The sequence below is a fragment of the Phoca vitulina genome, unplaced genomic scaffold, assembly GCF_004348235.1.
Source record: "Phoca vitulina isolate PV1807 unplaced genomic scaffold, GSC_HSeal_1.0 scaffold30, whole genome shotgun sequence".
In the NCBI taxonomy this organism is placed as follows: domain Eukaryota; kingdom Metazoa; phylum Chordata; class Mammalia; order Carnivora; family Phocidae; genus Phoca; species Phoca vitulina.
The window spans coordinates 9,592,119-9,618,127 of record NW_022589733.1 but is presented as its reverse complement, the minus strand read 5'-3'; the positions used below and the strand labels follow the sequence as shown (position 1 = coordinate 9,618,127).

Here is a 26,009-nt window from a genome sequence, read left to right as displayed (position 1 = left end):
TAAGAAAAATAAGATTTTTAACAACCGATACGGAAGATCATTAGTGCAAGAAGTCACTATACCTACTTGTCTGTGCAAACTTTTCCAGTGCGATAAGTGCAAAAAGCATGACTGTGGGGTGGGACTGTAATTTCTGAAAGACAACAAAAGATAAAAAACAAAAAGGCAGAAACATCATTCCCCTGCAGAGGCGGTAAGTTAGCAATTTCCTCTTCGTATCCAATATGCGCTAGATTTGTTGGGAGCAGTCAGAAAAGTTTAACTCATTTAAGTCCTCAATTCTCTGTTTGCTAATATTGTTAGTAATGAGGAACCAAGATAGAGTCTCATGATAGATATGCAGTTCAAAAGTACTTTGTTAAAAGCACTATGTTATTCTACTTAGTAACATTTGTATTAGGGCTTTGTGAAACAAAACCATGCTGATTCTTACATTCATTGAAGCAAGCCAAACAGAAACCTAGAATAGGAGCTAAGAGTGACTTTTATTCAGAGTCCTTAAAGGAACGATTCATCATTACCAAGTTCCAAAATGCTAAATGTTGAAATGAACAACTAATGGCTTAGTTTTCAATCTGTTCTCTGAAAGGAATTGCACAAATGCTAATGGTGGGTGGGAGAGCGCTCTTCCTGTATATATATATATATATATACACACACATAGAAGTATATATATATATATATATAGTTTATATACAGTTACAGTTAGCTTCCCATCACAGGTGTTCCCATTTAAAGAAAGGTCTTCCTGCTTAACATCACACCTTCTCATAGCCATCCTTCCCCACAGCTCCATTAGGAGTCTGCAAAGGAACTCTAGAACATCAGATGATTCCTGCTCACTTCCCTGGGGCTCAAAGGTTCTGCAAAGCTCATATAACCACCAGCCTGCCCTGTAGCAAAGCCCGTTCAGCACTCTGCTTTTTGTCATACCTGCTTTCAATCCCTCTGTCTGGTTTTGCAGGCCCTGAGCCCTCCCCACCAGGCTGTTCAGGCCCGTCCTCCTGTCTTTGAACACTGTCTCCTGTTCAGACAGTTCTCTGTAATATGCCAGGAGCATGGCCATTCCTATTTCTGGGCTTCTGCTGGTGATGGCTTTAGCCAGGAAACCCATTTTTCCCTCCAGCGTGCATGGATAAATACTAACTTATGATGTGACCCAGCTGAGGGCCCAAGTTCATGAGGAAGCCTGTCTCCCACAGCTCTCTTAGTTCTCACCACCCCTGTCTTCCACCCCTCTCCATCACCCTCTCTCAGAACTCTTATGGCACTTAGTGATTTTGCCCTTAATCACATCCTGTCTTAAAATGGAGGCTAAATGTCTTGTCTGGGTAGTTTTGATCCCTCAGTTAATCAGGAAGCTTCTTGAGGGCAAAGGACTGTTATACCACTTTTGTATCCCCACAGTGCTTGCTTAGCATTGTGGTGTGTGTTTTAAGTACATATCATATAGGTACTGAAAAATAAGGTCTTTCAGATTTTGAAGAAGGTCAGTGCTCACTAAGCCTGCAAAAATAACTTTTACAAATACAGACCAGTCAAGTCTGCCGTCCAGCCCTATGAGCGATCTGACAGCACCACCTCAGCAAACCACAGCTTCACAGACAATAGATCTAATACTCTATGGCAACAGCTATAAGAGCAGTGGCCAGGGAGGGAGGGAAGGAGTAGAGATTTATATACACTGGCAGTCTGACCTGACAGTTTCCTGGCTTGGAATGCCATGTAATTTTGTTTCCACTGTGGAGGTCCCTACTACCATTTGGCAGACTCTAAGGACACACACACAAAAGCCAATCATAGCAGCTATCTTATGACTAAATTTAAAACCAGACCAACTTGGCTGCTTTTGCTTGTAATGAATGCCTATCCCACCCTCATTTTTTTTTCTTTTTAATATAGGAGGGAATAAACACTCAGGAAACACCTGCAAATAAAATTTATAACTGATTCCATTCTCTGTGCCAGTGGTTACACTGGTAATTTTAGAAAAATGCACAGTTGTAGATGACTAAGAATAACTGGCTTTGATGCCTTACTTACCAGACACTGTAGCAAATATTCCAGTATTCCTGGGCTAAGTAAGCCTATACTTGCGGGACCTGGACAAACACAACAAACATGAGATATCATGAAATGGGCCGTATTCTTTTTCATCAGTAGCTATTAACCGTAAAACTGCTTTCTGAACTCTTTGACAAGGTACTCTCATGCACACTGTCTTATTTAAGCCTCCTGCTCTGAGGCAGGGAATAGCACTGTTCCCATTTCACAGCCAAGCAACTGAGCCTACAGTGAAGTGACTCATTCCGGTGTACTTGGGGCGCACGTGGCAGAATTGGACCCAGCACCCAGGTGTCCTGATTTTGAATACGTTGTTTCTTCCACCATACATGATCTAACTGGCTGAGCTATTCTCCTGGATTTGGATGTTAACTTGCCTAAAGTGGGTAATGTTCATAAACAAGTTAAATATCTGCTTCTCTTCTCAGGAACTGCTCCAATTTAAAGTTCCTTTTCCTCTTCCCTGACTTAGTATGTCTCCATTATCTGGCTAAACTTTATAAACTGTATACATGTATATTATCTAGTATATGCATATATACCTATATAATCTTTATTATACTGAATTTAGCCTTTTATTCTTAATTTTAAAGCAAATAAGTAAAACCTTTTCTTTTAAATGTCTCTCTGAAAATCCTCAAAGCTAAATTAGATTGCATTCATCTCTTTGGCCTTTGAGTAATTTTTTTCCAGTTGGTCCTTGTCCCTCAATTTTTTTTTTTTTTTTTCCTGGTGGTGGTGGTTGCAGGGCAGACACTCCTTTCTGGGACAGCAGGTTTGAATAAAGACCTCCAGTGCAACCTTTATGTCAAACAACTGAAGATCTTTCTTGGTAGAGATTCCCAAAGTTACCTGCTAGTTTCTCGGCCAAGCAGCCTAGGACTGCAGATGTGTTCCTGTGTTTGGCAGGATGACCTGAGTCCTGGCAAGCTACTTCTCCATTTAAATTGAGAATTTCAGTCAATTTCTGGAGTGCATCCTAAAAACAAAAATGTACAAGTGCATTTGATAAATATATTACTTAGGCTTTTTTTCCCCAAGGGATTTATTTGAGACGAAAGCTATCGCCAGCCATTAAATTAACTCAGAACAAACATAAAGACATGATATAATGCACCCAATGATGTCATTATTGATGGGAAATGTTAACTGATCAACCTGGAAGTTTTCTTACCTGAATTGTTAGATTCCCCTTCATTCAAAATGTACCAGTTGTATCAAAAATATGCGATATACTCTTGAATCATTAAACAGACTAAATCCACCCAAATGCCAAAATGACTGATAACAACAGGGCCTTAGTGATGTTGAAGTAAAAAGTGACTTACAATTTTTTTCCTTTTTTTAAAATCAAGCAAGAGCAAATCTCACCAGGGTTTTTGAGGCAAATTGTAACAGAAACCTCTTATAAGCTTAGGCAAAGGTCAGTTCATCAGTGACTAGGCCAAAGGCTTTTCTCTTCTATCCATAATGTTTTTCCATATTGTGCCCAAATATCTGAGGCTTAAACAAATGAAAGATGCCAGCATCCAAAATTTGAAAAAAAAGTAGTCCATAGAACATACGGACTAAAGCAATGAAAGTTTGATGCTTTTGTTCTATATAAGGGAAAATCAAGGTTATGCCAATCTTTAATATGTTTAAGATTTGCAAGTGCTTTCAGTATAACAGTTTTTTCTCTTAATAGAAAACACTAAAGAAAACCTTTTGTAAGGAGAAAACTCTTTAGCGGAAGGTAAGAAAATCAGCTCAGCAACTGAACATTCTATTTCAATTTCAAATACAGATTGCCATTTCAGATCTAAATGCTTTCATTTTTAACATTTTAAACTCAAGCTTTATAGTAAGCTACTGATACAGGATATAGCACTTCATTAGTATTAAAAGACAAGTTTACGTAATGAAGTCAATATTGAATGAAACAGACCCCAAATGTATAAAGAGGAAATGCATTACGTCAAAAGTTCTTTGTGGTCGTTCATCCTCTGTTTAAGCATACGTGACAGTTTCATAAAAGACAAGTATTAACTTACTTTAGTGGGCAATGGACATTCATCTAGTAACAATGTTATAACAGCTGGTCCCAGTGGATCTTCCAATGGAATAACTCTAATTAAAGACTGGACAACGTCCAACCATCCTTCATCTAAGAGCAAACCAAGAAGATTATATGGTGGAGCCACTATTTTAAAAATGTAAAAATATAGAACTTATAACATAAGGTGACTTCACAATAAAATAGAAACACTTTTGGCTTTTATCCTGTAGCTTTTAAGCAGCTAACATTGGCATGGACGTAGTCATTAATTGTAGTCATCATGATAGAACCAAAGATTCTTAATTTATAGGAGCCTGGTGATTTGGAGTCATCTTCATTTGGAGAAAATTGAAGCTATGGTCCTGGGTTCTCAAATCATAATTAAAATAGTTTCAGTGTCTTATTTATGACATAGGAGTTTACTGAGAAGATTAAGTATCTGAAGCAGTTGGCTCTACTTTTAGAATGACACTTAGGAAACTGAGGGACAAAAAATTCCTCCCCATTCTGGAAGGGCTATGGTCAAAGATCTATCAAATCCCAACAAAATTTTTCTTTTAATAATTTTGGTGAAATAAAACCAATACTGAGAGGTGTAGCTATATATTCAGGATGCAGTATACAGTGGTTATTAATTATTACCCCTATACAGGAAAATTTCCATACACTAATGGCTTTTTTCATGGTCACGTGTGTTAAGTACTTTTGGAATCTTATTTTTTAAAAATGTGGCCACATTTCTTCATAATCATTAATTCATTAGAAAGTATTTTAAGAAAACTTTAAGAAAAGAATACCTGTTTCTGCCATTTCGTGCAATGTAATCATTGAATAGGGAGGTTCCTGATCACTGAAAAACAAATAGTCAAGACATCAAACTTGAAGAACTAAGAAATGACAATCCCAAGTAACTCAAAACTGAAAGTGTGGGAGGAGAGAGAGAAAGAAGAAATGAACATGAATGGATACGGAGAGAGATGGAAGAGACAGTTGCAGCTCCACTCTGTAAGGACCAACACACACCACATGTGCTCATTTCCAAGGCCGCCGTCTGTGATGGCTCACAAAATGGGTGGGAGGGCATAGGAAAGGACCACCACTGGCCTGAAGTAAAAGCACAGGGCTAAAACTGGAGGCCAGGGTACTTTCAGCTTTCCTCTAGAGGCCCAATGCTAATGAGATGAGGGGAGGTCAACATCTTCCTCCAACTTACCTCAAAGAAACACCAGGAAGGGAGATTACAATCTCAACAGAGGATTTATGGAAGCAAGGGCCTACATAAACATCTTCATTTTTAAGGGTTCTTCTGGGAAATACCACTATTTGCTTGAACTTCATAAAATGGGTGTTAGAAGAAAAAGAAACCAAACTTAAGCGAGGAGCTACTTAATATTTTAGACACTGGGAGCACCTGGGTAGCTCAGTTGGTTAAGCATCTGCCTTCGGCTCAGGTCATGATCTCAGGGTCCTGGGATCGAGTCCCACATTGGGACTCCCGGCTGAGCAGGGAGCCTGCTTCTCCCTCTCCCTCTGCACCTCCCCCTGCTCGAGCTTATGCTCTAAGTAAAAAATTATTTATCTATTTTTAAAAAAAGATTTTATTTATTTGTCAGACAGAGAGGGTGTGTGCCAAGTGCACAAGCAGGGGGAACAGCAGGCAGAGGGAGAAGCAGGCTTCCCGCTGAGCAGGGAGCCCGATGTGGGACTCCATCCAAGGACCCTGGGATCATGACCTGAGCCGAAGGCAGACGTGCTTAACTGACTGAGCCACCCAGGCATCCCATAATTAAGTCTTTAAAAAAAATTCTAGACAATGCTCTAAAATGGCATTATGTTTATATACCTTAATTCAGTGGGTTTTCAATCTGTCATCCCAGGAATCTTAAGGAGGAGCTTTAGGGGAACTTCAATAATGAATGAAATACTCTCCATCAAATAATGGTAAATCTAATTGCTTAGGGAATATATTCACATTTACTTACATATTGTGGCTCTCTCTTTTACTATGAAGAAAACTGCAAAAACCATTGTCTTCAATCATTTAATCCTCAGAATAATCTTGTGATATGGGAATTATTAAGTTCATTTCAGGTACTTATTATTATTTATTTGACATATCCTGTACCTTTCCATAACAAGGGAAAATTCTCATTTAAAAGATTTGTCTTAAATGATATAACTGACTGATTACAAATATTTCTGGAGAGCAATCTAGCAATAATGAAATTAAATGTGCCCAACAATGCTAGATAAACTATTACACAGGTAGGGGCGCCTGGGTGGCTCAGTCATTAAGCGTCTGCCTTTGGCTCACGTCATGATCCCAGAGTCCTGGGATCGAGCCCCGCGTGGGGCTCCCTGCTCAGTGGGAAGCCTGCTTCTCCCTCTCCCGCTACCCCTGCTTGTGTTCCCTCTCTCGCTGTGTCTCTATCAAATAAATAAATAAAATCTTAAAAAAAAAACTATTACACAGGTAACAGATGCATATGAAGTTATTTGCTGCAGTGCCATTTGTAGGAACAAAAATTTGGAATTAATCGTAAGTGACCATCACCAGATTACAGGATAACAAAATACAGTACTTTCAGGCATACAAAGATATACTCTGCAGGAGTCAGAAGCAGTTGTAGCTTTACATACAGTAACATAGGTCTCAAACATAATGTTGAGAGAAGTTAAAAACAAGATTTATACAACTGTATCACTTATGTAAATTTTTAAAAAATTTATTTATTAGAGAGAGAGAGAGAGCACAAGCAAGGGGAGTGGCAGAGGGAGAGGGAGAAGCAGGCTCTCCGCTGAGCGGGGAGCACGATGGGGGACTCGATCCCAGGACCCTGGGATCATTACCTGAGTCAAAGGCAGACGCTTAACCAACTGAGTCACCCAGGTGCCCCACTTATATAAGTTTTTAAAATCATACACAAAACACTAACATAAACTTCCCATAGAGACATAAATAAATATATGGCAGGCAGATTGGAAGAACATCACAAGAATGGTTACCCACTGATATTTGGATAGTGGGTGGCAAAGGGGACAATGGGGTTAGGGAAAAAGGGAAAAATAATAAAAATATGGCAAAGTCAGTGACCAATAAGGACTATGAGGACCTCAATTCTACACAGATTCACTTAAAGGACACCCACATCCTTACATTCAAAAAACAAGATAAACTTCTTTGTGGAACAGAAGTGGAGCAGAAATTCCTGGTGGAAGGCAGGAGCTAAAGCCGTAGGACACCGGGGCTCACTGGAACTAGACAGAGGTGACCCGGAGCCACAAGCCTGTGTGGTAGGTAATGGGGACCAAAACCCAACCTGTGCAGCTTGGACAGGGTTCCCTGCTCAATTCAAGAAGTTGAATAAGTTATGAATGATCATCTGAGCTACAATTGGTATCAAGCTGCAAGTCTCCAGTGACAGAAAAGGCAAAGAAAGCCATGCAGCAGGACTTGGGCTTCTCACAGTGATATGGGAACTCGGAACCACCAATTTTAGGTTCAGTCATAGCCTGAAGGTGGATGGGGATGACAATGAAAGTGACAGGAAGAGAGATAGGCAGAAAGACAGTGTGACAGAGAGGGAGACAGAACACACACAGTGAAGAGAAAACTTCCATCAGGACTCTGTAAATTATAGTTCCAAACCATATGAGAATAACTAACATTAATACCATTGACAATCTGAGGATAAAGTCTCTACCAAAAAAGGGCAAATAACAGAACTTCAAAATGATTTTAAAAGAAGTGTATTAAAATGTGTTTCCTTTTTTTTTTTTAAAGATTTTGTTTATTTGACAGAGACACAGCGAGAGAGGGAACACAAGCAGGGGGAGTGGGAGAGGGAGAAGCAGGCTCCCCGCTGAGCAGGGAGGCCGATGTGGGGCTCGATCCCAGGACCCTGGGATCATGATCTGAGCCGAAAGCAGACGCCCAATGACTGAGCCACCCAGGCGCCCCTAAAGTGTGTTTCCTATAGCAACTCTCTCACTCTAGCTTTAGAAACTGCTCTCCTGGGGCGCCTGGGTGGCTCAGTTGTTAAGCGCCTGCCTTCAGCTCAGGTCATGGTCCCAGGGTCCTGGGATCGAGCCCACAGTGGGCTCCCTGCTCAGCGGGAAGCCTGCTTCTCCCTCTCCCCCTCCCTCTGCTTGTGTTCCCTCTCTTGCTGTGTCTCTCTCTGTCAAATAAATAAATAAAATCTTAAAAAAAAAAAAAAAAGAAACTGCTCTCCTCTCAGAGCAATGTTACCCTTTCCTAAGTAACAAGCAGAAAGAGGACAACAATCACGGCCGATCGCTAACTGTGACATCTGCAAACACCCTTTCACGTAAACTTGTACTAAGTCCATCTGTCCTATCGTTCATGGTTAGTTTTAACAGCCTTATCAACTTTATAGGTTATGAAATTCTTTTCCTTCAGTAGCTTCTGAAAAACAAGCTACAGTGACTAGGTTTGTAACTGTCTGAATCCTGTTTTGCCATTAGATTTACTGACAGGTCCCGTCACGTTTGCTCTCCATCTGCCCTGTTTGTTCATTCTCAGAAGAGTTATAGCTATAATTCTGTGTAAGCAGGTTTAAGATAAAAGTGACCCTATTACTCAAATGTATGCTGCTCGCTTCATGTAAGTGAATTATACGCTTCATCAACAAGTTCATTTATAATCTGTAATATTTTCTAAAAGCTTGGCGATAAAGCTCCTATCTTGCTCCCACACACTCTTAATCACTCTTTTTAAAAAATATGGCAAAGCCTATTCTGTACCTGTTTTTCCAATGGGCTTAAAAACACTGCTTGTGGTTTACTTCCTTATTTAGGAAGGGCAACTTCTCATTATAATTTTATAGTATGTTTTAAATGTCACCATGAAGAAACTTTAAATAACAGCTTCTAGCCCCTTGCCTGGGTTTGAGGGATGAAAATGGCATAGATTTATATTCAATAAATATTTTCTACAAAAATATGAACATTAAATTAGTTCAGATACCAGAACTACTTCAAAGCCTGGTTTAATAAACTTAGGAAGGCCTTTCTGAACTGGTTATGGAGAATATTTCTAAGAGCCACCTTTCCCCAGCATGTTTTATGGCACACAGAAAAATGTGCAGAATAAATTTATTTCTATGAGGGGAAAAAAGTCACCTCAGAATAATATGCACAGGTATACCCTGCTTAATGCTATAATTTTGAGGAATTAAACAAAACTGGATTTTTATAAATGTGATGATCAAATAGTTAGATACTTAAATTTACTAGCAGTGGCTGAAGCAAAAAGAATCCACATATAACTTAAAAAAAAAACCCACAATCATCTGTTGAACAACTGGAATGTGCAAGGCCGTATGCTAGATGCTTTATATATATTATCTCATGATAATCCCTGTAAGAAAGGTATTATTCCCCTCTTATAGACGAGGAATCTGAGGCTTAGGGAAGTAACTCACCCAGTGTCATGTAGCTAGTTAAGGAGCTGGGCCAAAATCTGAAACTTGGTCCATCATGGTTCTAAAACTTTTACTCCTAACTACTGAACTGCATGGTTAAAATATTTTTTCAACTTGAACCATGTTCTCCCATTTCACTGTTATTCAATCTGGGATTTCACACTTAGAGTTAGGCAAAGCGGGGGAGAAACAAAAAAGGTACAGGGGAGCCCTGCCGTTTCAATTTACAAGCTTCCCAAATGGATCGGAGATGGCCAAATAAGGGATACAAAAAGGGAGGAGGATGAATACTCTCCTTGACCCAGGTCCTTCCGTTGCCAACAGAAAGTGCATGCAGCCATGCTCTTGGAAAAATAACTCATCTTGAATCTCTGGTCAGTGGCGTAGATAGGCAAGCAAGATAAGAGTTGGTCCTCGTGAAACTATTTCCTATTGCAGCTTGCAACACAAACTCACTCCGTGTTTACTACATGCCCTAATAAAGATTGTAGCTTTAATTAGTGTTTTCTGCTATCAAAATGTTTAGACATTTCCAGATAGAAGTAGATGTAGCAAGTAAAAACATCAAACCTTATAATTTACTCTGCCATCGGAGGAGAAATAAAATATTCTCCCTTGCCTTATAAGCTCATGGCTTGAATATATTCTAATGAAGTGAAGGACACTATAGTTATGGTTCCTCTAGAACATTTTTCATCACATAGGGGGTGACTAGCGAGTCAGATACTTACTTATCTACAAGAGTCCGTATGACTGCTAGTGTGTCCAGCACTAGCCCGTCTACATTTTGTTTCTTTCTCCTTGGCTCATGGGGTCCTCGGCCCCTCCTTGGTGGCCGGACAGGATCCCGGGGTTGGTTCCTCGTGTCCGCAGTGGGTACTGCACTGTTCTCGGCCTGCTGCTGCTGGTTGTCAACACTGTCTTCCGCTCCGCTGTCATCTCGGCAGATACAGGAATTACCCATGGTAGCTGTGGCACCTCTAGTCCCCAGGAAGTGGGCTATGTGCTCCTCAAGAGTCAACAGCAGACCCTGGCCAAGGCTTCTGCTCACTAAGAACACGGCCCAACCAAAGACAATCATTTAGATAGTTTTCAGTTTTCCAAGTACTGTTTTCATAATCTGGAGTCGAGGAACTTGCATTCTATTTGTTTTTAACAACTGAATGTGGCAGAAAGTTGCAGAACTGATCTCCAACATTATCAATTACAGGGAATCCGGATCATCCGGTGGCAGTTCTAAAACAGAAGAAAGGAAAAATGAATCCAAGGTTCTTGGTCACTTAATTACTCAAAACTTTCTTAGTTTGGTTTTGTAAGCATTAGGATTACAAGGGCAAATCATCTTTGGTTATTTTTATAGGTTTCCAACACAAAGAGGTACCTTTGCATAAGAAAACTGACAATTAAGAATTCCTTTTTATTATTATAAAGTTGATTGCTAAACCATACCCATGTAAACAGGAGTTACCACTGATTTTTTTTTAAACCATATGTGTGGTTCTGCCCATACAGAAATACATTAGAAGAATGTGTGCAGTTGTTTCAAGCGCTCCTTTTGTAGATTCAAAAAAAACGAACTGTCTCCGTTTTAAATTTAAATGTATGAGAAAAGTTAATATGTTTCAAATAGACTATCTAATTACAGATGTTTGTTGCTTAAGAAGTTATGATATGAATGTGATAGCACCCACTCGATATCTAGAAGAATAAAAGGTAGAGTGTTTCACTTGAATGCAATCACCAAACTGCATAGATTTCCCATTTGGAGGGACTCTTGAGAATTTACAGAAATCACAGAAGCAGTTACAAAGATTTTCTGCTATGTAAGCAACCCTGTTTGGGGAGAGGCAAATATGTATCACAAGGTTACATTTTCACAATGATCAGTTTGTTGTAGGACATGTCTGCTACAAAGTTACGAAGGATGCACCAATTATCTTTGTCCAAAAATACTGACTAAGCACCTTGTGCCCCCATCATGGCAGTACTGGGAGAACAAAGATGGACAAAGCCTGTGCTTTGGATGGAATTCATGGATGGCCATTCTCATCCCATACAGTATGTTCATCAACAAAAAACCTAATGACAGAACCTGGTCTTCATTAACGAGTAAATCTGGTTAGGTTTAGAAAGGAGGATCTGGAAGAAGAAAATGGACAGGGTGGGGTTGGTAACAGAAAGCAAAAAATCATGCCAAGACCTGGAGATAGGGCCCATAGGGGCACAAATGGACACAAGGAATAGAGACTAGTATGCACTCTCCACTCAACATTTGGTTATTTATAATTAAATGTGCATATACTGAGTACCCACTCAGGAATAGAGATAAATAAAATGTGTAATTCAATGGAATTAGAAGCAAGAGAAGTTACTTCCATTATTGGGACAGATTTGCAGCAAGTTCTAAATATTTGCCCAGTTTAATTACTGCTCATGGAGGAAAACTGAAGAAAAGGAGACGGGTGGAGATGGAAAGTCTTTACACATACATATAATAATCTAATCTAATCTGTATATAGAGGGGGAGAGACAAGAAAAGGAAGGGCAGGAGGGGGATGGGAAGAGAGAAGAGAGGCAACAGACATGATCTCCCTCCAGACTACCAAGACAGCAATGTCTGAACCAAGTAATACCATAGGTGTTGTTGGTTCCCCCAAAACAGTCAGGTGGTCTTTAAAATTTGGAGGTTAGACTTAAAAGGATGTGACTGGAGTATAGGTAGGAGCATGAGGCAAGGACTCAGCTGGAAACAGCTTTTTAAAAGAGGACATAATCTAAACCGGCAAAGAGTTGAAGTAATACCATTCCCATTACTGCAGGGACCATGGGAGACGATTCCCCCCAAGAGGGCAGGTAACCAAGAGATTTCAATGCTTAAAAGGACAGAAGACAGAAATCAGAAACAATGCTTTTAAGAGGGTCCCTGGTGTAAATTTCAATTGATCTTATAAATTACGCTGCTTTCTGAGAAAGACCAAAATGTTAACAGTTAAGCAATGCTCCTGTCCTTCTCACAGAATGTTCAGAGAGGGCACGGTTGGAACAATGAGGGGGTAAAGAATCCAAGGTTTTCTGGCAGGTTTGCCCAGCTGATAGGCCACTAGTGCACTCCCTTGAAATCCCAAAGTACTATATTAAAACTTCATCTGTTAACTTTTAATTTTTTTAAATATTTATTTATTTATTTATTTGACAGGGAGAGAGAGAGAGACAGCGAGAGAGGGAACACAAGCAGGGGGAGTGGGAGAGGGAGAAGCAGGCTTCCCGCTGAGCAGGGAGCCTGATGCGGGTGGGACTCAAATCCCAGGACCCTGGCATCATGACCTGAGCCCATGGCAGACGCTTAATGGCTGAGCCACCCAGGCGCCCCTGTTAATTTTTTAAAACGAAAAATGGATGCGTGTTCATTTTCAGACCCAAATGCTGTATACAGTCCACAGAAAAGTGTAAGCCTCTCTTCTGAGAAGAAAGGCTTTCTTCATAGCCCATTCCCTTTCCCAGAGGTAACCCCTGCTAAAAGCTTCATGTGTCTGTTTCCATACCCATTATTATATACTCACAAAACTTTTTTTAAACTTAACTAGGACAGTGCCATAACCATTGTTCTGTGGTTCACTTTTTTCCCCTTAACAACACATCTTTCTATACCACAATATCTAAACTACTCCTCATCCCAGTTAAGACTGATTTGAAATCTATACTCTGGATTGTCATAGTTCCTTACTATGCCATAAAAATCTATGTCTAAACCAACTAATACTTTGGGGATGGTAGAGGAGAGGTCCAGGATTCAATACAAGGGAACTTTATTTGGGAATGCTTCATCTCCTGGCCAAGTGCTTTCTCACCCTAAACTGCTCCGTGGTGTCAAGGTTACTAAAGCAGAGGGAATTCTACTGGCTTCTCTAAAGCTTCTGAGCCTTTCCACACAATCAGTATGGAAGTTGGGACAGGCATGACATGCAAATAGTAGATTCAGTCCAACCAGACACATTAAATTGGGGAAGGTATGTATACCTAAGGAAGGGAGACCAATCCGGTATTAGAAAAAATTGGTAACAGGGCACCTGGGTGGCTCAGTCGGTTACGTGACTGCCTTCGGTTCAGGTCATGATCCTGGAGTCCCAGGATCGAGTCCCACCTTGGGCTCCCTGCTCATAAGGGAGTCTGCATCCCCCTCTGACCCTCCCACCGCTCGTGCTCTCTCTTTCTCTCATTTTCTCTCTCTCAAATAAATAAAATCTTAAAAAAAAAAAGGAAAAATTGGTAATGATTTGAGAATGTCAAGGTGAGATTAAGTCCCAGAAAACAAAGTGTTAGAGGGGAGAGAACAGAGGATCCTTACAGTTTAATACCAACACTTGTAAAGCTATTTAGATTAACAAGAAATGCTGGGAATGCTTGTGAGAAAAGCAGTGGGTTTAAAAAAAGTTTGTTGAATCTCAGAGTCTTAAACTTCATTTTATCCAATTTTTTTTTTTTTTTTTTGCTAAACTGGATAAAGAATTAATTAATGCAGATTTCCTTTTAGTACAGTTCCAAAATAAATGGAAGATATCTAATACATACAGGTATTTTTTAAAATCTGACTGAATTTGGAGGAAGATGACAAGAATGTAGTGGCCTTTTTTTTTCTATTTCCATGTTGAATTCAAGTGTAGTTCAGGTCAGTTTCTTCTAAGAGTCATTTTCCCTAAATGACCCAGAAGAAGATGCCAACCACACAATTTGTCATAGGAGGAAACGAAGTAAAAAAAAAAAATTTCAAATATTTTAAAACCAGACTTTCTCTTTTAAGGACTAACTGTAAAGACCAGGTGTAAGGAAGACTTAACTAGGTGGGAGGAGCTGTGAGGCATTCAAAGGAAAGTCTATAAAACATAAAAGAAAAAAGTAAGAGCTGGTATCTTTAAAAACCTCTTGAAATGGACATTCAGAGAATCGTAAGGGTTACAGCTAAAGGCAGGGCATATTAATGAACAAAGTGTATGATTTTTTAGATTCATTCAGTGCTAAAGAATGTATAGCTTTTCATCTGGAAATCTTCGTCACTCTTGGTACATTTCTCAGAGTACAAATTGTGAATACTTTAGGCAAAAGACTGGGTAATGAAACTAAACAATTATACTTTATACAGCTTTGTTTTATCTCATTCCAAAAAGCGTTATGTGGTCCTCTTCCCAAGGACCATTGTTTTAAGACAGTAACACTCAGCCTACAGATCTTCTGCAGGACGCCAGAGGCCTCCTCCAGCAGAGCATGGGTTTGCAGTCCGACAGACTGGGCTCAGGTCCCAGCCCTGCAATATTTACAGCTACGTAGTCTAATTACCCTGGCTATTGACACACTTAAAAACATGGAGACAGGGGCGCCTGGGTGGCTCAGTCGGTTAAGCGGCTGCCTTCGGCTCAGGTCATGATCCCACAGTCCTGGGATCGAGCCCCGCATCGGGCTCCCTGCTCGGTGGGAAGCCTGCTTCTCCCTCTCCCACTCCCCCTGCTTGTGTTCCTGCTCTCGCCATCTCTCTTTCTGTCAAATAAATGAATAAAATCTTTAAAAAAAAAAAAAACCATGGAGATAATAATAGTTATTACACAGTACTACAGTGAGGATTAAATGTAAAAGAGCATGTCAAACGTGTGGCATGGAGCCTAATGCACTGGATCCAAAAATGCAAGATGTTATTATAAAATGAGTAAATAATCTGGGATGTGGGGACTCTGGAATAAGACCTGATTTAAGAACACTAAGATAATTAAATAAGTTATCTTTTATAGTTCTCATCTACTCTGTACTAAAATAATTTTTACTTATCTATACTTTTAGACAAAGAACCTTGGAAGGGATTGTGCTTAATCATCCTGAAGGCGATGGGTATTAGAATTGCTTAGGTGCTTCTAAAAATGCAAATTCCTGGTTCCACTCCAAATCGCCAGAATCAAAATTTCTAGGATGTGGCCCAAGCAAGTGTTTTCTTAAAATTCTCCAGTTCATTCTGATGGTGGCCAGCTCTGGAAATCACTGTGTTATAGTATCTAACACAGAACCTGTCACAATAGGCAGGACCTACGGACGGAATGAAGGGACAAACTGAAACACTACAGAGTGATTCATCTGGGGTCAAAAAAAGTTAATCTCCCTTTCCAGAAAAATGAACTAAGACTATCTTGAGGGCAGCCAAAAAAACCATAAGAATACAGTTACATCCATTAATGATTACATATAGTACATATCAACACAGTGAATAAAATAGCTCCCTGTGTTTCCCACCAGATCCACTCTACGAAGCATCATAACCTGCTTATGGGTACCCTGCTTATGGGTACCCTGCTAATGGGTAATGTCATTCAACTGTTGACAGGCTGAATGAAATGGAAAATGAGTAAGAACAGAGATTATGTAAAGGCAAAACATCTCAAATACCTATATACTTCCCCCTAACTTTGAAGACTACTTAGCATTAGATTGGTCGAGTCTCAATTTTGAGAACCAAAAAAAAAAAAAAAAAAAAAGCTAGTCACATAATTTAAATAGACACAACGATTAGATCTGTGGCTGTAGCAATCATCAACTGATTATAATGATACCACTGGATGCCATTGCTTAGTAGAGACACTTTTTACCATCTAAATGGTAATGCTTTGTAAATCATTATACTGTTCATAGCCATTTTGCTGCAAGAGCATAATTATAATCATTTCCTTTTACAAAAGAAAGTGAAGACTATTTTTTCCACTTCTATATCACTTGTGATTTATTCGATTTTTACATTTTATCTACTTTAAAGCTGCTTTGAAAGGAAAAAAAAAAATCAAACTGGGCCTCTCAGTAAGTTTAGTGTTAAAGTGGTGAGGTCTGGTACTCAACACATAGACTTCTACCATCATAAACAGCTCACCACAGAGACATCTGGCCAACTGGTCTAACCCTGTCTGACAATGGTCCAGGAACCAGTGATTCAACTCTTCAAATATTTGCTTGCATTCAATCATAATACAGCTCAGTGGCATTAAGAATACTTTCTTTTCTCTGAAAATAAGACTTCAGGATTATGCTGCCAAGAAAGGAGAAGCTGGTTAAATGAATGGCCATAGGAAGAAAAACCAAACTTTGGGAATGAAATTACTATTGCTGTCATCTTTGCCTCATCATTCCAAAACAGTGTTACAGGATGCCATGACTTTTTCCAATCTACTCACCAATTCCTGAAGACTAAATCCTACAGCATGAACAGTAACAACATGTAATACACTGGAAATTTTAATGGTTTTCTTTCATTAGAAAATGTTTTGGACTTTATCCTAAGGCAGTGAATGTATTACAAGTGATAGCTTCCAGTGTCATATTTAGTGCCCCCTCAATATTTTATTATGAACAAGTTCAAACACAGAGAAAAGTTGAATTTTACAGTGAACACCTATATACCCACCATCTACATTCTAACAATAATATCTTATTATAGTTGCTTTATCACACATCTACCCATTTCTATCCATCATCAGTTCATCTAACTGGTTTTGATGCATTTCAAAGTAAATTACAGGCATCAGTATACTACCCCCTACATCATTCAGCATGCATATCACTAACTGGACTTCAATATGTTTTTAGAGGTTAAATTTACATATAATGAAATATACAAGTCTTAAGCATCTATGTGCCAAGTTTTGTCCAATGCATACCCCTATGTAATTCAAACCCTATCAAGGTAAATCTACCCATAAATATATTTGCTTTTAAAATATTCTACAGGACACCCCAAAGACCATAATGTTTTTTTGGCTTAAGATTGTGTTTAAATTGGGAAAACTTGGGAGGTCAACAAGGGATTATTGGTAGTACAATAAGTGGATAAGAAAAGTGTATTATATGTCAAGAGTATACTCGCGAGTTGAAACAGAAACCACCTGAAGACATTTTAACAAGGGTGTTTTTGTCTCTAGACGCTAAGGCATCTGATATTCTCTGGTTGGGGGGGGTGAGAGGGGAAGATTGTGAAATATTTGGTTGTAACTTCACTTTTCCTCCAAAAGGAAAAGCAGTTCTGGTAATAAGGTATTTTTACATGTCACCCAGGTGTGCAAAACGGTCTGCAGAAGCACTGCCACCTGAGGTTTAAGCCGGACAGGGCACTATTATCCCTGGGATTGTAACTAACCTTCACGTTGTCTGAGAAGAGTACTGGGTGATTCTGATCCTTCTGCTATGTACAGAGGTTAGTTTAAGAAAGTATGTCTTTGGGGCACCTGGGTGTCTCAGTCGGGTAAACGTCTGCCTTCAGCTCAAATCATGATCCCAGGACCTGGGATCGGGCTCCCTGCTCAGCGGGGAGTCTGATTCTCCCTCTGCCTACCTCCCCCCCACAACTCGTGCTGGCTCTTGCTCTCTCTCTAAGTAAATCTTAAAAAATAAATAAAAAAGAAAGAAAGAAAGGAAGGAAGGAAGAAAAGAAAGAAAAGAAAAAGAAAAGAAAAGGCAAGAAAAAGAAAGAAAGAAAAAGAAAGAAAAAAACATGTTTTGGGGGAAAGTAGTTAATTTTTATGGTTGATCTGGTACAGAAGGAGTATCTTGAAAAAGCTTCTCCTAAAATGTTAAGAGGTTTTTAACTCAGTAGCAGTAGTGTCAGTGGTCAGGTGAGATTTTTTAGCAGAACAAATTATAGAATACAGCCCTGAGAAGAACCATGAGAGATGATGGACTCTGAAAAACAAACTGAGGGTTCTAGAGGGGAGGGGGGTGGGAGGATGGGTTAGCCTGGTGATGGGTATTGAGGAGGGCACGTTCTGCATGGAGCACTGGGTGTTATGCACAAACAATGAATCATGGAACACTATATCTAAAACTAATGATGTAATGTATGGGGATTAACATAACAATAAAAAATTAAAAAAAAAAAAAAAAGAATACAGCCCTGACCTGAAACAGTACAAAAGAAAAAAGACAAATCCTTTTAGCATTCAAAAAATGCAATAAGAAATAAAATATAGGGCTGGGATAAAGTAAGGAATTTCCAGAAGCAAATAATAGCAAAAAAGGAAAAGTAAATAATACTTGCCTGGTCTCAAAGATTGAGAAATTTGCCTTGAGCCCAGAAAGGAAATACTGTGGAAGAACTGAGGTGAGCACCAATGATGGCTGCAGTACAGAGGAGAAAAACAAATGTAGTACTCCACACTATTTGAGATTTTACCCCCCTAGGAGGCCAGATAACAAGAAGTCGGTTATTCAAACACATTCATGATACACAACTCGGAAGGAAACGAACTTTACTATTACAGAGAACTCTTTGCTATTAAAACAAAATGTGTTGACAGCATGAATAGCAACACTTTCCTTAAAGAGACCTACTCAAAGCAGTATCTGAAAACACTCAATTGCACACTCAACTGGATACCTATTAGAAGCTAACAGGTAGTCAGGAAGTATTTTAGGTGAATTTATTCTAAAATCTGTAAAAATCGAGTGTTTCCAAAGGAGTTATCACTTTGAAAAACTCAGACGTCATTTAATAAATATAAATCCAATGCTTATATGCCAGGCACTAAGCAAAGATGACAAGAGGTCCCTCATGCTCTTGGCAAAGGGATGAAGGACAGCAATACAGCAACACTGAGTGCCTGACCTATAATACAGTACATGCCATAGAAGCCTATGGATAAAGTGTCAGGTCCATGAGGTGGAGGCTTCCCCCTCTACCATTTTTCCAGTGGAAAAGGAACTTAGTGACTTTCAAGTATCTCTTACAAGCATGTTTTTAGGTGACTATACATACCAGCATTAGCAAAAGGGGAATGGAAGATTTATATTTGCGCTGCTACACGTTCATGTACACATTAAATTATAAGCCAAAACATTGTTGGTGGGAATATTCCCAACCACACAGTAAAAGGTTAACCAAAAGCCCATAAATTAAATTGATAAAGATGAAGCTAATATTAATTTCAATTGGGGGGGGAGGAAGGAAGCACAATGGAAAGCCAAGATTCATCTGAGACAATACTGAGGATGATCCCAAACAAGCACCCTTCCTGAATATGGCAGGAACCCCCATTCTGCATAGCACATGGAAGAAGCTCTGCAGTAGTGCCAAGGTTCCCAGGACAGACTCTGGGAGACAACAGTAAACTCTAAGGTTATACTAGTTTTGGTTTATGAATTCCATGTTTCAGTAATTCTTAACAAGTCACTTGGTAGGTTATTAATAAGTAGCCCTTAGGCATATGTAACTATGAATAACTATGAAGCAATAAGAACTGAAAAAAGGAGCTGTACTTCTCACAAAGAAGGGTGGAGTGGAAGCCATACTTGGAGAGTCACTGCATCAGGGCGCCCAGGAGAGGAAACTTAACTCTTCAGGAGGTAGAAGGAGTAAGAAAAAACTAACACTGAAACATTAAACTGAGGTACTAATAAACTTGCCAAGTAAGGTGTTTCAAACCTTCTATTTGATGTGTATAAGACCCATGAAATTATGCCTGGAAACTATAATATCAAGCAACAAGAAAGTTACATGAAGGGTTCATTCATTAACAAACTTAAGAAGTGCATCAAGTCTTTGCTTTTTCAAATGCATTCTTCATTTTCAAAAGCTCAGAAAGGGAGAATATTCTCTAACAGCCAACCACTGTTTATAAAATGTTTGCCTCATTTAGCCTTGTATATATCACACAGTTATATAGTTATCTATAGTTAAATATGCTTTTACATATTTAACCAGCAAGCATTACCTTTTGAAATGGACACAGAGAGTAAAATTTAGCAATATGTACCTTTTTTCCTAATCATATTTCAAAAGCGGACTTATTGAATAGAGAAACCAAAGGGAAAATATTCATTCTTTCGTACTCCTAAAATTGTACAAGTCTCCTTCTAACGATTGTGGCCCAAGTTTTAGCTTTCACTACTTCCTGACTTTTCTATTTTTCAATTTTCTAAATTGTACACAAGGAAAAAACTATCCAAACTCAATGGTAAATGCAAAAATGCCAAATATTTGAAGAGAAGCTCAACTGATAGTTTACTACCCTCAAAGAACTCTTTGAAATAGATTGCTGGTTCCATTGTGGTTCCCATCTGTGGTGCCTAATGATTTTCCATTTACTTTTTCAGCCCTGTGACTATCACATCTACTTTACAAGGATCTGACCACAAAGCAGAAAACTTCCAATTTAAAGTTGTAATAGTCATTACCATCCTTAGGAATTCCCAATAATTTCTCCAACTATATAGATATTAGAGTATCAAGGTGAGTTGTATTTTAAAGGATGCAAAGTGACTTCTCACTTCATTAAAAAAATTACTTCCCATTATTTTTGTAATTCTTGATAAGACTGACTTAAGCTCATGAGTAGAAATAGACTGCTGTAAATGCACTTCAGGAACACACAACAATTTGCTATTCTCTTGCCAAAACATACTTCAGAGCTGTTGTTTTTCCCTATTCACTACAGAATAACAAAGTTTTACATATAATGCTAAGTTTTTATTTTCCCTTGATTTTTGGCTAATTTACTAAGGGAAAAGTCATTTTTTTTGACAAATCAGAAAAAAAGTCCACACAGAGTATGCTGGAACACTTCCTAATCAATAACTTAAAAATAATCATGGAGTACAAAAATAATGAAGGGTTTGTAAAAACAGCAAAAGCAGGACACAGGCATTAAGCAGTAGGTCAGGACAGCATGTATCCTGGGAAATCAGAAAGCTCATAAAATCACCACCGTACACTTTTTTTTTTTAAGACCCATGAAATATAAAATTAGGAAAACAGGAAATGCAAGCCAGCTTTTATGTTAAAAAAAAAAAAAAGACCAAACTTCAAAAATCACCAATTACCCAACATTTGGAAAACCAGCTCTAACAAATGCCAGTAACCAAACATTAGGAAAATATCATACATGGACACAATTATCTTATAACCTCATAGGGGGAGCTACAAAGCAAGATGTCATTGCAGGAAATGCAAATTCTATATATGGTGAGAAATAGAGAACCACCGTGGAAGAGAATTTTAAAAGCAATTGCTAATGTGCCTCATAACCCATAGTCTGAAGCCACCACAGAACACAGAAAGGCATAATATTCATGGGGGAAAAAAGGTCTCATCTCCAAAATCACAACTGAGAGAGGAAGCATGATATTCACTACATGTAGACACCCAAAGGTCATGATATTCACTACATGTAGACACTCAAAGGCCACACACACACACACACACACACACGTATACATGGAAAAAGGGGAGGTGGTTTATAATATTGAGATCAAATTTCAGCCGTCAGAGAAAAACTTTCTGGAGGAAAAGACTATATTATAATGCTACCTCCTGCCAGCACCATCAGAAGTTCAAAGTAAATTAAAACTCTGGGAGCAAAAACCGGAAATCCCTCCACTCCCATCTAAGCAGGGGCCACGGGTTTGGATCATACTATGACCTAGAAAGCCCGGAACCTTGAGGTTTTCAGTACAATATGGCTCCCAGCACCATAGGTGATCAACAATTGTATTAATGCTAATCCCTTTTACATCTACATACTGCTTTACAGTTTAGACTGTGCCTTCACTTTCATTCTTCAACCCTTTTGGTGGTAGAATCACAGTACTTTACTTTCCACAGCCTGTAGTTTGGAAAGTGTCTTCACACACTGCGCTATTTTACAGAAGAGACCCAAGATTATTACGTTACTCATCTAAGAACCCGTACATGGTAGGTGAGGTGCCTGGACAACTACGGGACTGTAGTCACTAATAAGACACTTCCAACCTTTTAAAGTTCAAAGTACAACACTCCAGGGAGAGCAGCCTCATTCAGACGGCTCTACAGAATAGAACTGGACAGTCTCAGTGAACCATCTCTGCCTCGCTCTCCCTCCCCAAAGACAGGGAAACTGAGGCACCAGGTAGGAACAAAAGCCTCATCTAGAGTCACGCAAGGAGCGCTGTTGGGACAGACTCCCCCCCCCCCAACCAACCTGCACACCCAGAAACAGCTGAATCCTGTGTTTAAGACACAGGTCGGTCTCCAGAGAGGAAAACCCTTGCCGTTACCGCTTCCCTCTCACTATTCCCCACCCGGGCTTTCCTACAGATGGTGGTCTCTGCTTTCCAGAACAGATCAGCAACAACCTCTCCCTAGGGCCCTTACCCATTTTTCACATCGGGCCTCCGGAGTAAAAGAATCCGCTAGCTCTGGCTCCCAACTCCTAGTCCCTGTCTCTGAGGGGTCTCTCGACCCCAAGGCATTTCTATGTCTCCCAGGGGAAGGTCCGACTCGCACCCGTGCCACCGAAACCTTAAACTCCACAAAAGAAAACCCTTCCAACGCCTCCTCCAGTTACCCCTTCCGTCCAGGACACTCCTGAGGAGCACCCCTAAATATCAGGAACCTCCCAAGAGCTACCTGCCTCTCACCTGGGCCCCTTTAGCCGCGGCCTCCTCGGAAGAGCGACCCCCAACAACCTTCGCCGGTCACGAACCCCCTAAAGGGGGAACACCCTCTTCCAGGTACCTCTTCAGGCGCCTTCAGCGCGGCCCTCAGTGGAGAACCTCCGGGCTGTTTCCTGGGCTCTGCCCAACGCCACTCCCTCCCGGGCCCCTTCCCGGAGTCTCCCCCGGCCCCAGTCCGGTCTCCCCGCCGCAGACCCGGGCGGCTGTTCCCCTCCCTCACAGACGTCCCCAGCCCTCGGATTCCCCCCCGCTCCGCGTCCCCAGTGGTTTCCCAGAGCAGCGCGGCCGGGCTGCGGCACTGACTTCTCCAGCTCCCGGGCCCACCCGAGGGAGGGGGCGGCGGCGGCGGCGCGACTCCTTTGTGACAGGTCCGAGAGAGCGGTAAAGATGGACGCGAGGCCACGGCGCTGCCATTACGCGCTGGGCCCACCCCCGCTTCGCACCGCCCCTGCCCTCCCTCAGTCCCCTAGGAAACGCCCCTTCCTCGGTGGCAAGCCCTCTCCCTGACAGCCAGTCATCTTTCAGGGAAGGTACCACGTGATCACACCGCCCGACCCGCCCCTCAGGCGCGAGCTGGCCAATCCCCTTGCTGAGGTGCGAATGGCCCAATCAAGTTTCTCCGGCTAGCTTTCCGGACACCGGATTTCCATCTGTCTCCTGGGGAGGAAGAGGGGTGCGGATTGGGCTACGCCGCCGGAAGCGGGGCGGAACTTTGTTGTGGCGGTGAGGAAGAGGAAGCCCTGAAGGGTCAAAAGGAATACAAAAGCAAAGGCTATTTTCTTTTTTTTCTTTTTTTCTTTCCTTTTTTTTTTTTTTTTTTTTTTGGTCCTAAAGAGCGAGCGGTCTTAGCGGTGGCGGTTTGGGGTGGGCGCCGCCGAGGTGAGGGGGTCTCGCCTCCCGCACGCTGGTAGGTGAGTGCGGCCTGGGCCCTGGCCTGGCAGAGAGACCTGGGCTCCAGCTTCTTCGCTGAGGAGATGGGGGCCTGCGTTTAGTGTGAAGTTTAAGGCCAGGCCGGTTCTCAGTCTGTGCACTCGCGCAGTGTTCTGAGTCACTGGGGCCAGGGGCTTGCTGGGGCCCAACCTGAGGGGAGCCGAGGGAGCCCGCGGGAGGGCCTCCCAAGTCGTGTGGGGAAGCATTCCGACCCTTTCTAGCGGTCTTGGGACTTCGGGCCTCTTGTCGTTTCTGCTAAGTGGGACCACCCAGGCTCCAAGGGAGGAGCGGGCTCTCTCGCAGGGGTCTTGGAAGGGCTCTACTCAGGAGATGTGGGAGTGCCTGGCTGGAAATCGTTGAATCACAGAACGGAAGTGTAGGATGGGAAACACACTTACTGTGTACCGTGTACCGTTTGCTGTGCTCAGTGCATTTTCTTCTAATAGATAACAAGCCAGCGTGCTCGTTTTGCAAAAGAAAACTTAGGAAACAGACCGAGGGTTGAAGGATCTTGTTTGAGAGTTGTTTGCCCACGTGAATGTCTGTGCACACAGGTGTAAATGTGGAGACCTACTCGTTCAGAGCAGTGGTTCTTAATCTAGTAGAAAACAAGATCTTCTGCGGCCCGTTTAAATGCGGATTCTCCGATCCTACTCCCAGATAGTCTGACTGAGTAGGTCTGGAGTTGGGACCCAGGGAAGCCAAGTGCGGGCCTGGTGGTCAGAATTCCTAATGACCTCTTGTGTACCAGCTGTGAGGTAAGATTTGTTCATTCGTCAGCTGTTTGGCTTATTGATATGTTAACAGGGACCCCATAAAATGGTTTGGAGGGCACTGCTTCTGAAATTCTTGAAAGTAATCAGTGTTTATACTCCTTTTTGATAAAAGGGATTGAGCTGAGATAAAGGCAACTTTTACAGTCTTTCAAATAGAGCATGAGAAGAGCTGTTAACAGTTTATAGGGGTCTGAAAGCAGAGGCTGGCCAATTATTTTTCTCAGCTGAAGCGTTGGTACCTTAATCCCTTACAACCAGGAGGAACTATGTCATGACCATTTACCTGGTTAGCAGTCTTCCCTTTCTCCTTCTAAGAATCTTGATGTTTGGTTAGAGTTAAGCCGCTGCCTCAGATACTGAAAACCACATAGCTGGTAAGTGAAGTAATTGTAGTGTGTAGTTCTGCCATGGCTCCATCATACTGTAATTATGTCCTTGGGGCAGCTGAATTAAGTAACTTCAGTGTGCTCACTGTTGATCACCTTTTGAAAATGCTTTGTGTTCAATTCTTAAATATGGTCAGTTTCACTCTTTATTGTAGGATATGTTTTAAAGATTGTGCTTTGTTTTTGGTTTTCTGCATTTTCATGATATATACAACTGTGGATGTGTTTTTGTTGGATTTGGTGTTTTATCAGACCTTGAGTTTGTGGATTAGTGTCTTTCATTACTTCTGTAAAATTCTCGGCGAGTTTATATTCATATATTGCTTATACCCCTTTGTTTATCACCTTTGCTGTTTTAATGCAGAGCCCTTCACTCTAATGTCTATGGCTCTTACTCCCTTTTTCTTTTTCTTTTCTTTTTTTTTTTTAAAAGATTTTATTTATTTATTTGACAGAGAGAGACACAGCGAGAGAGGGAACACAAGTGAGGGAGAGGGAGAAGCAGGCTTCCCGCTGAGCAGGGAGCCCGATGTGGGGCTCGATCCCAGGACCCTGGGACCATGACCTGAGCCGGAGGCAGACGCTTAACGACTGAGCCACTCAGGCGCCCTCCCTTTTTATTTTTCCATACTACATCCTGGATAATTTCTTCATTCTCAAGTTATTTCTAATCTGTTATTACACTGAAATCTTAAATTCAGTTACTGTGTTTTTTGGTTCCTGAGGCTCTATTTGGTCCTTTTTCAAATGTGCCGTGCTATTGTTTTACAGTTTCTTATTCTCTGCTGTTAATTTTGAGGCTTGGTTTTTATTTCTTTAAACACAGTAAGCATTGTTTTATTATCTGTGTGTGTTAATTCCACTGTGTGAATTCCCTTTGGGTTTATTTCTTTTGCTCAGTATTCCTGCTGTTTTTCTTCCCACT

At 40.8% G+C, this 26,009-nt stretch overlaps 2 protein-coding genes across 5 annotated transcripts in view; one reads left to right on the top strand and one right to left on the bottom strand.

Annotated features, from left to right (window-relative positions):
- The window catches only part of RSPRY1 (ring finger and SPRY domain containing 1), a 42,332-nt gene extending 18,895 nt beyond the window's left edge, over positions 1 to 23,437 (bottom strand). The window contains exons 1-7 of one of the 3 annotated variants that reach the window (XM_032424583.1): positions 22,957 to 23,437; positions 10,278 to 10,782; positions 4,900 to 4,952; positions 4,098 to 4,210; positions 2,917 to 3,043; positions 2,044 to 2,102; positions 67 to 133 (exon numbers count right to left, since the gene is read on the bottom strand). In XM_032424583.1, coding sequence (XP_032280474.1) covers positions 67 to 133; positions 2,044 to 2,102; positions 2,917 to 3,043; positions 4,098 to 4,210; positions 4,900 to 4,952; positions 10,278 to 10,627 — 769 coding nt within the window. In that variant the 5' untranslated portion in view covers positions 10,628 to 10,782; positions 22,957 to 23,437. Of the gene's footprint in view, positions 1 to 66; positions 134 to 2,043; positions 2,103 to 2,916; positions 3,044 to 4,097; positions 4,211 to 4,899; positions 4,953 to 10,277; positions 12,716 to 22,956 lie in introns of those variants that run through there. The other 2 variants (XM_032424582.1, XM_032424584.1) reach the window with 2 other exon arrangements.
- A 244-nt stretch (positions 23,438 to 23,681) lies between these two features.
- Positions 23,682 to 26,009, top strand: part of PSME3IP1 (proteasome activator subunit 3 interacting protein 1) — a 34,558-nt gene continuing 32,230 nt past the window's right edge. The window contains exons 1-2 of one of the 2 annotated variants that reach the window (XM_032424581.1): positions 23,682 to 23,903; positions 24,477 to 24,680. The gene's annotated coding sequence lies outside the window, so the exon portion shown is untranslated. The remainder of the gene's footprint in view (positions 23,904 to 24,476; positions 24,681 to 26,009) is intronic. The other variant, XM_032424580.1, reaches the window with a different exon arrangement.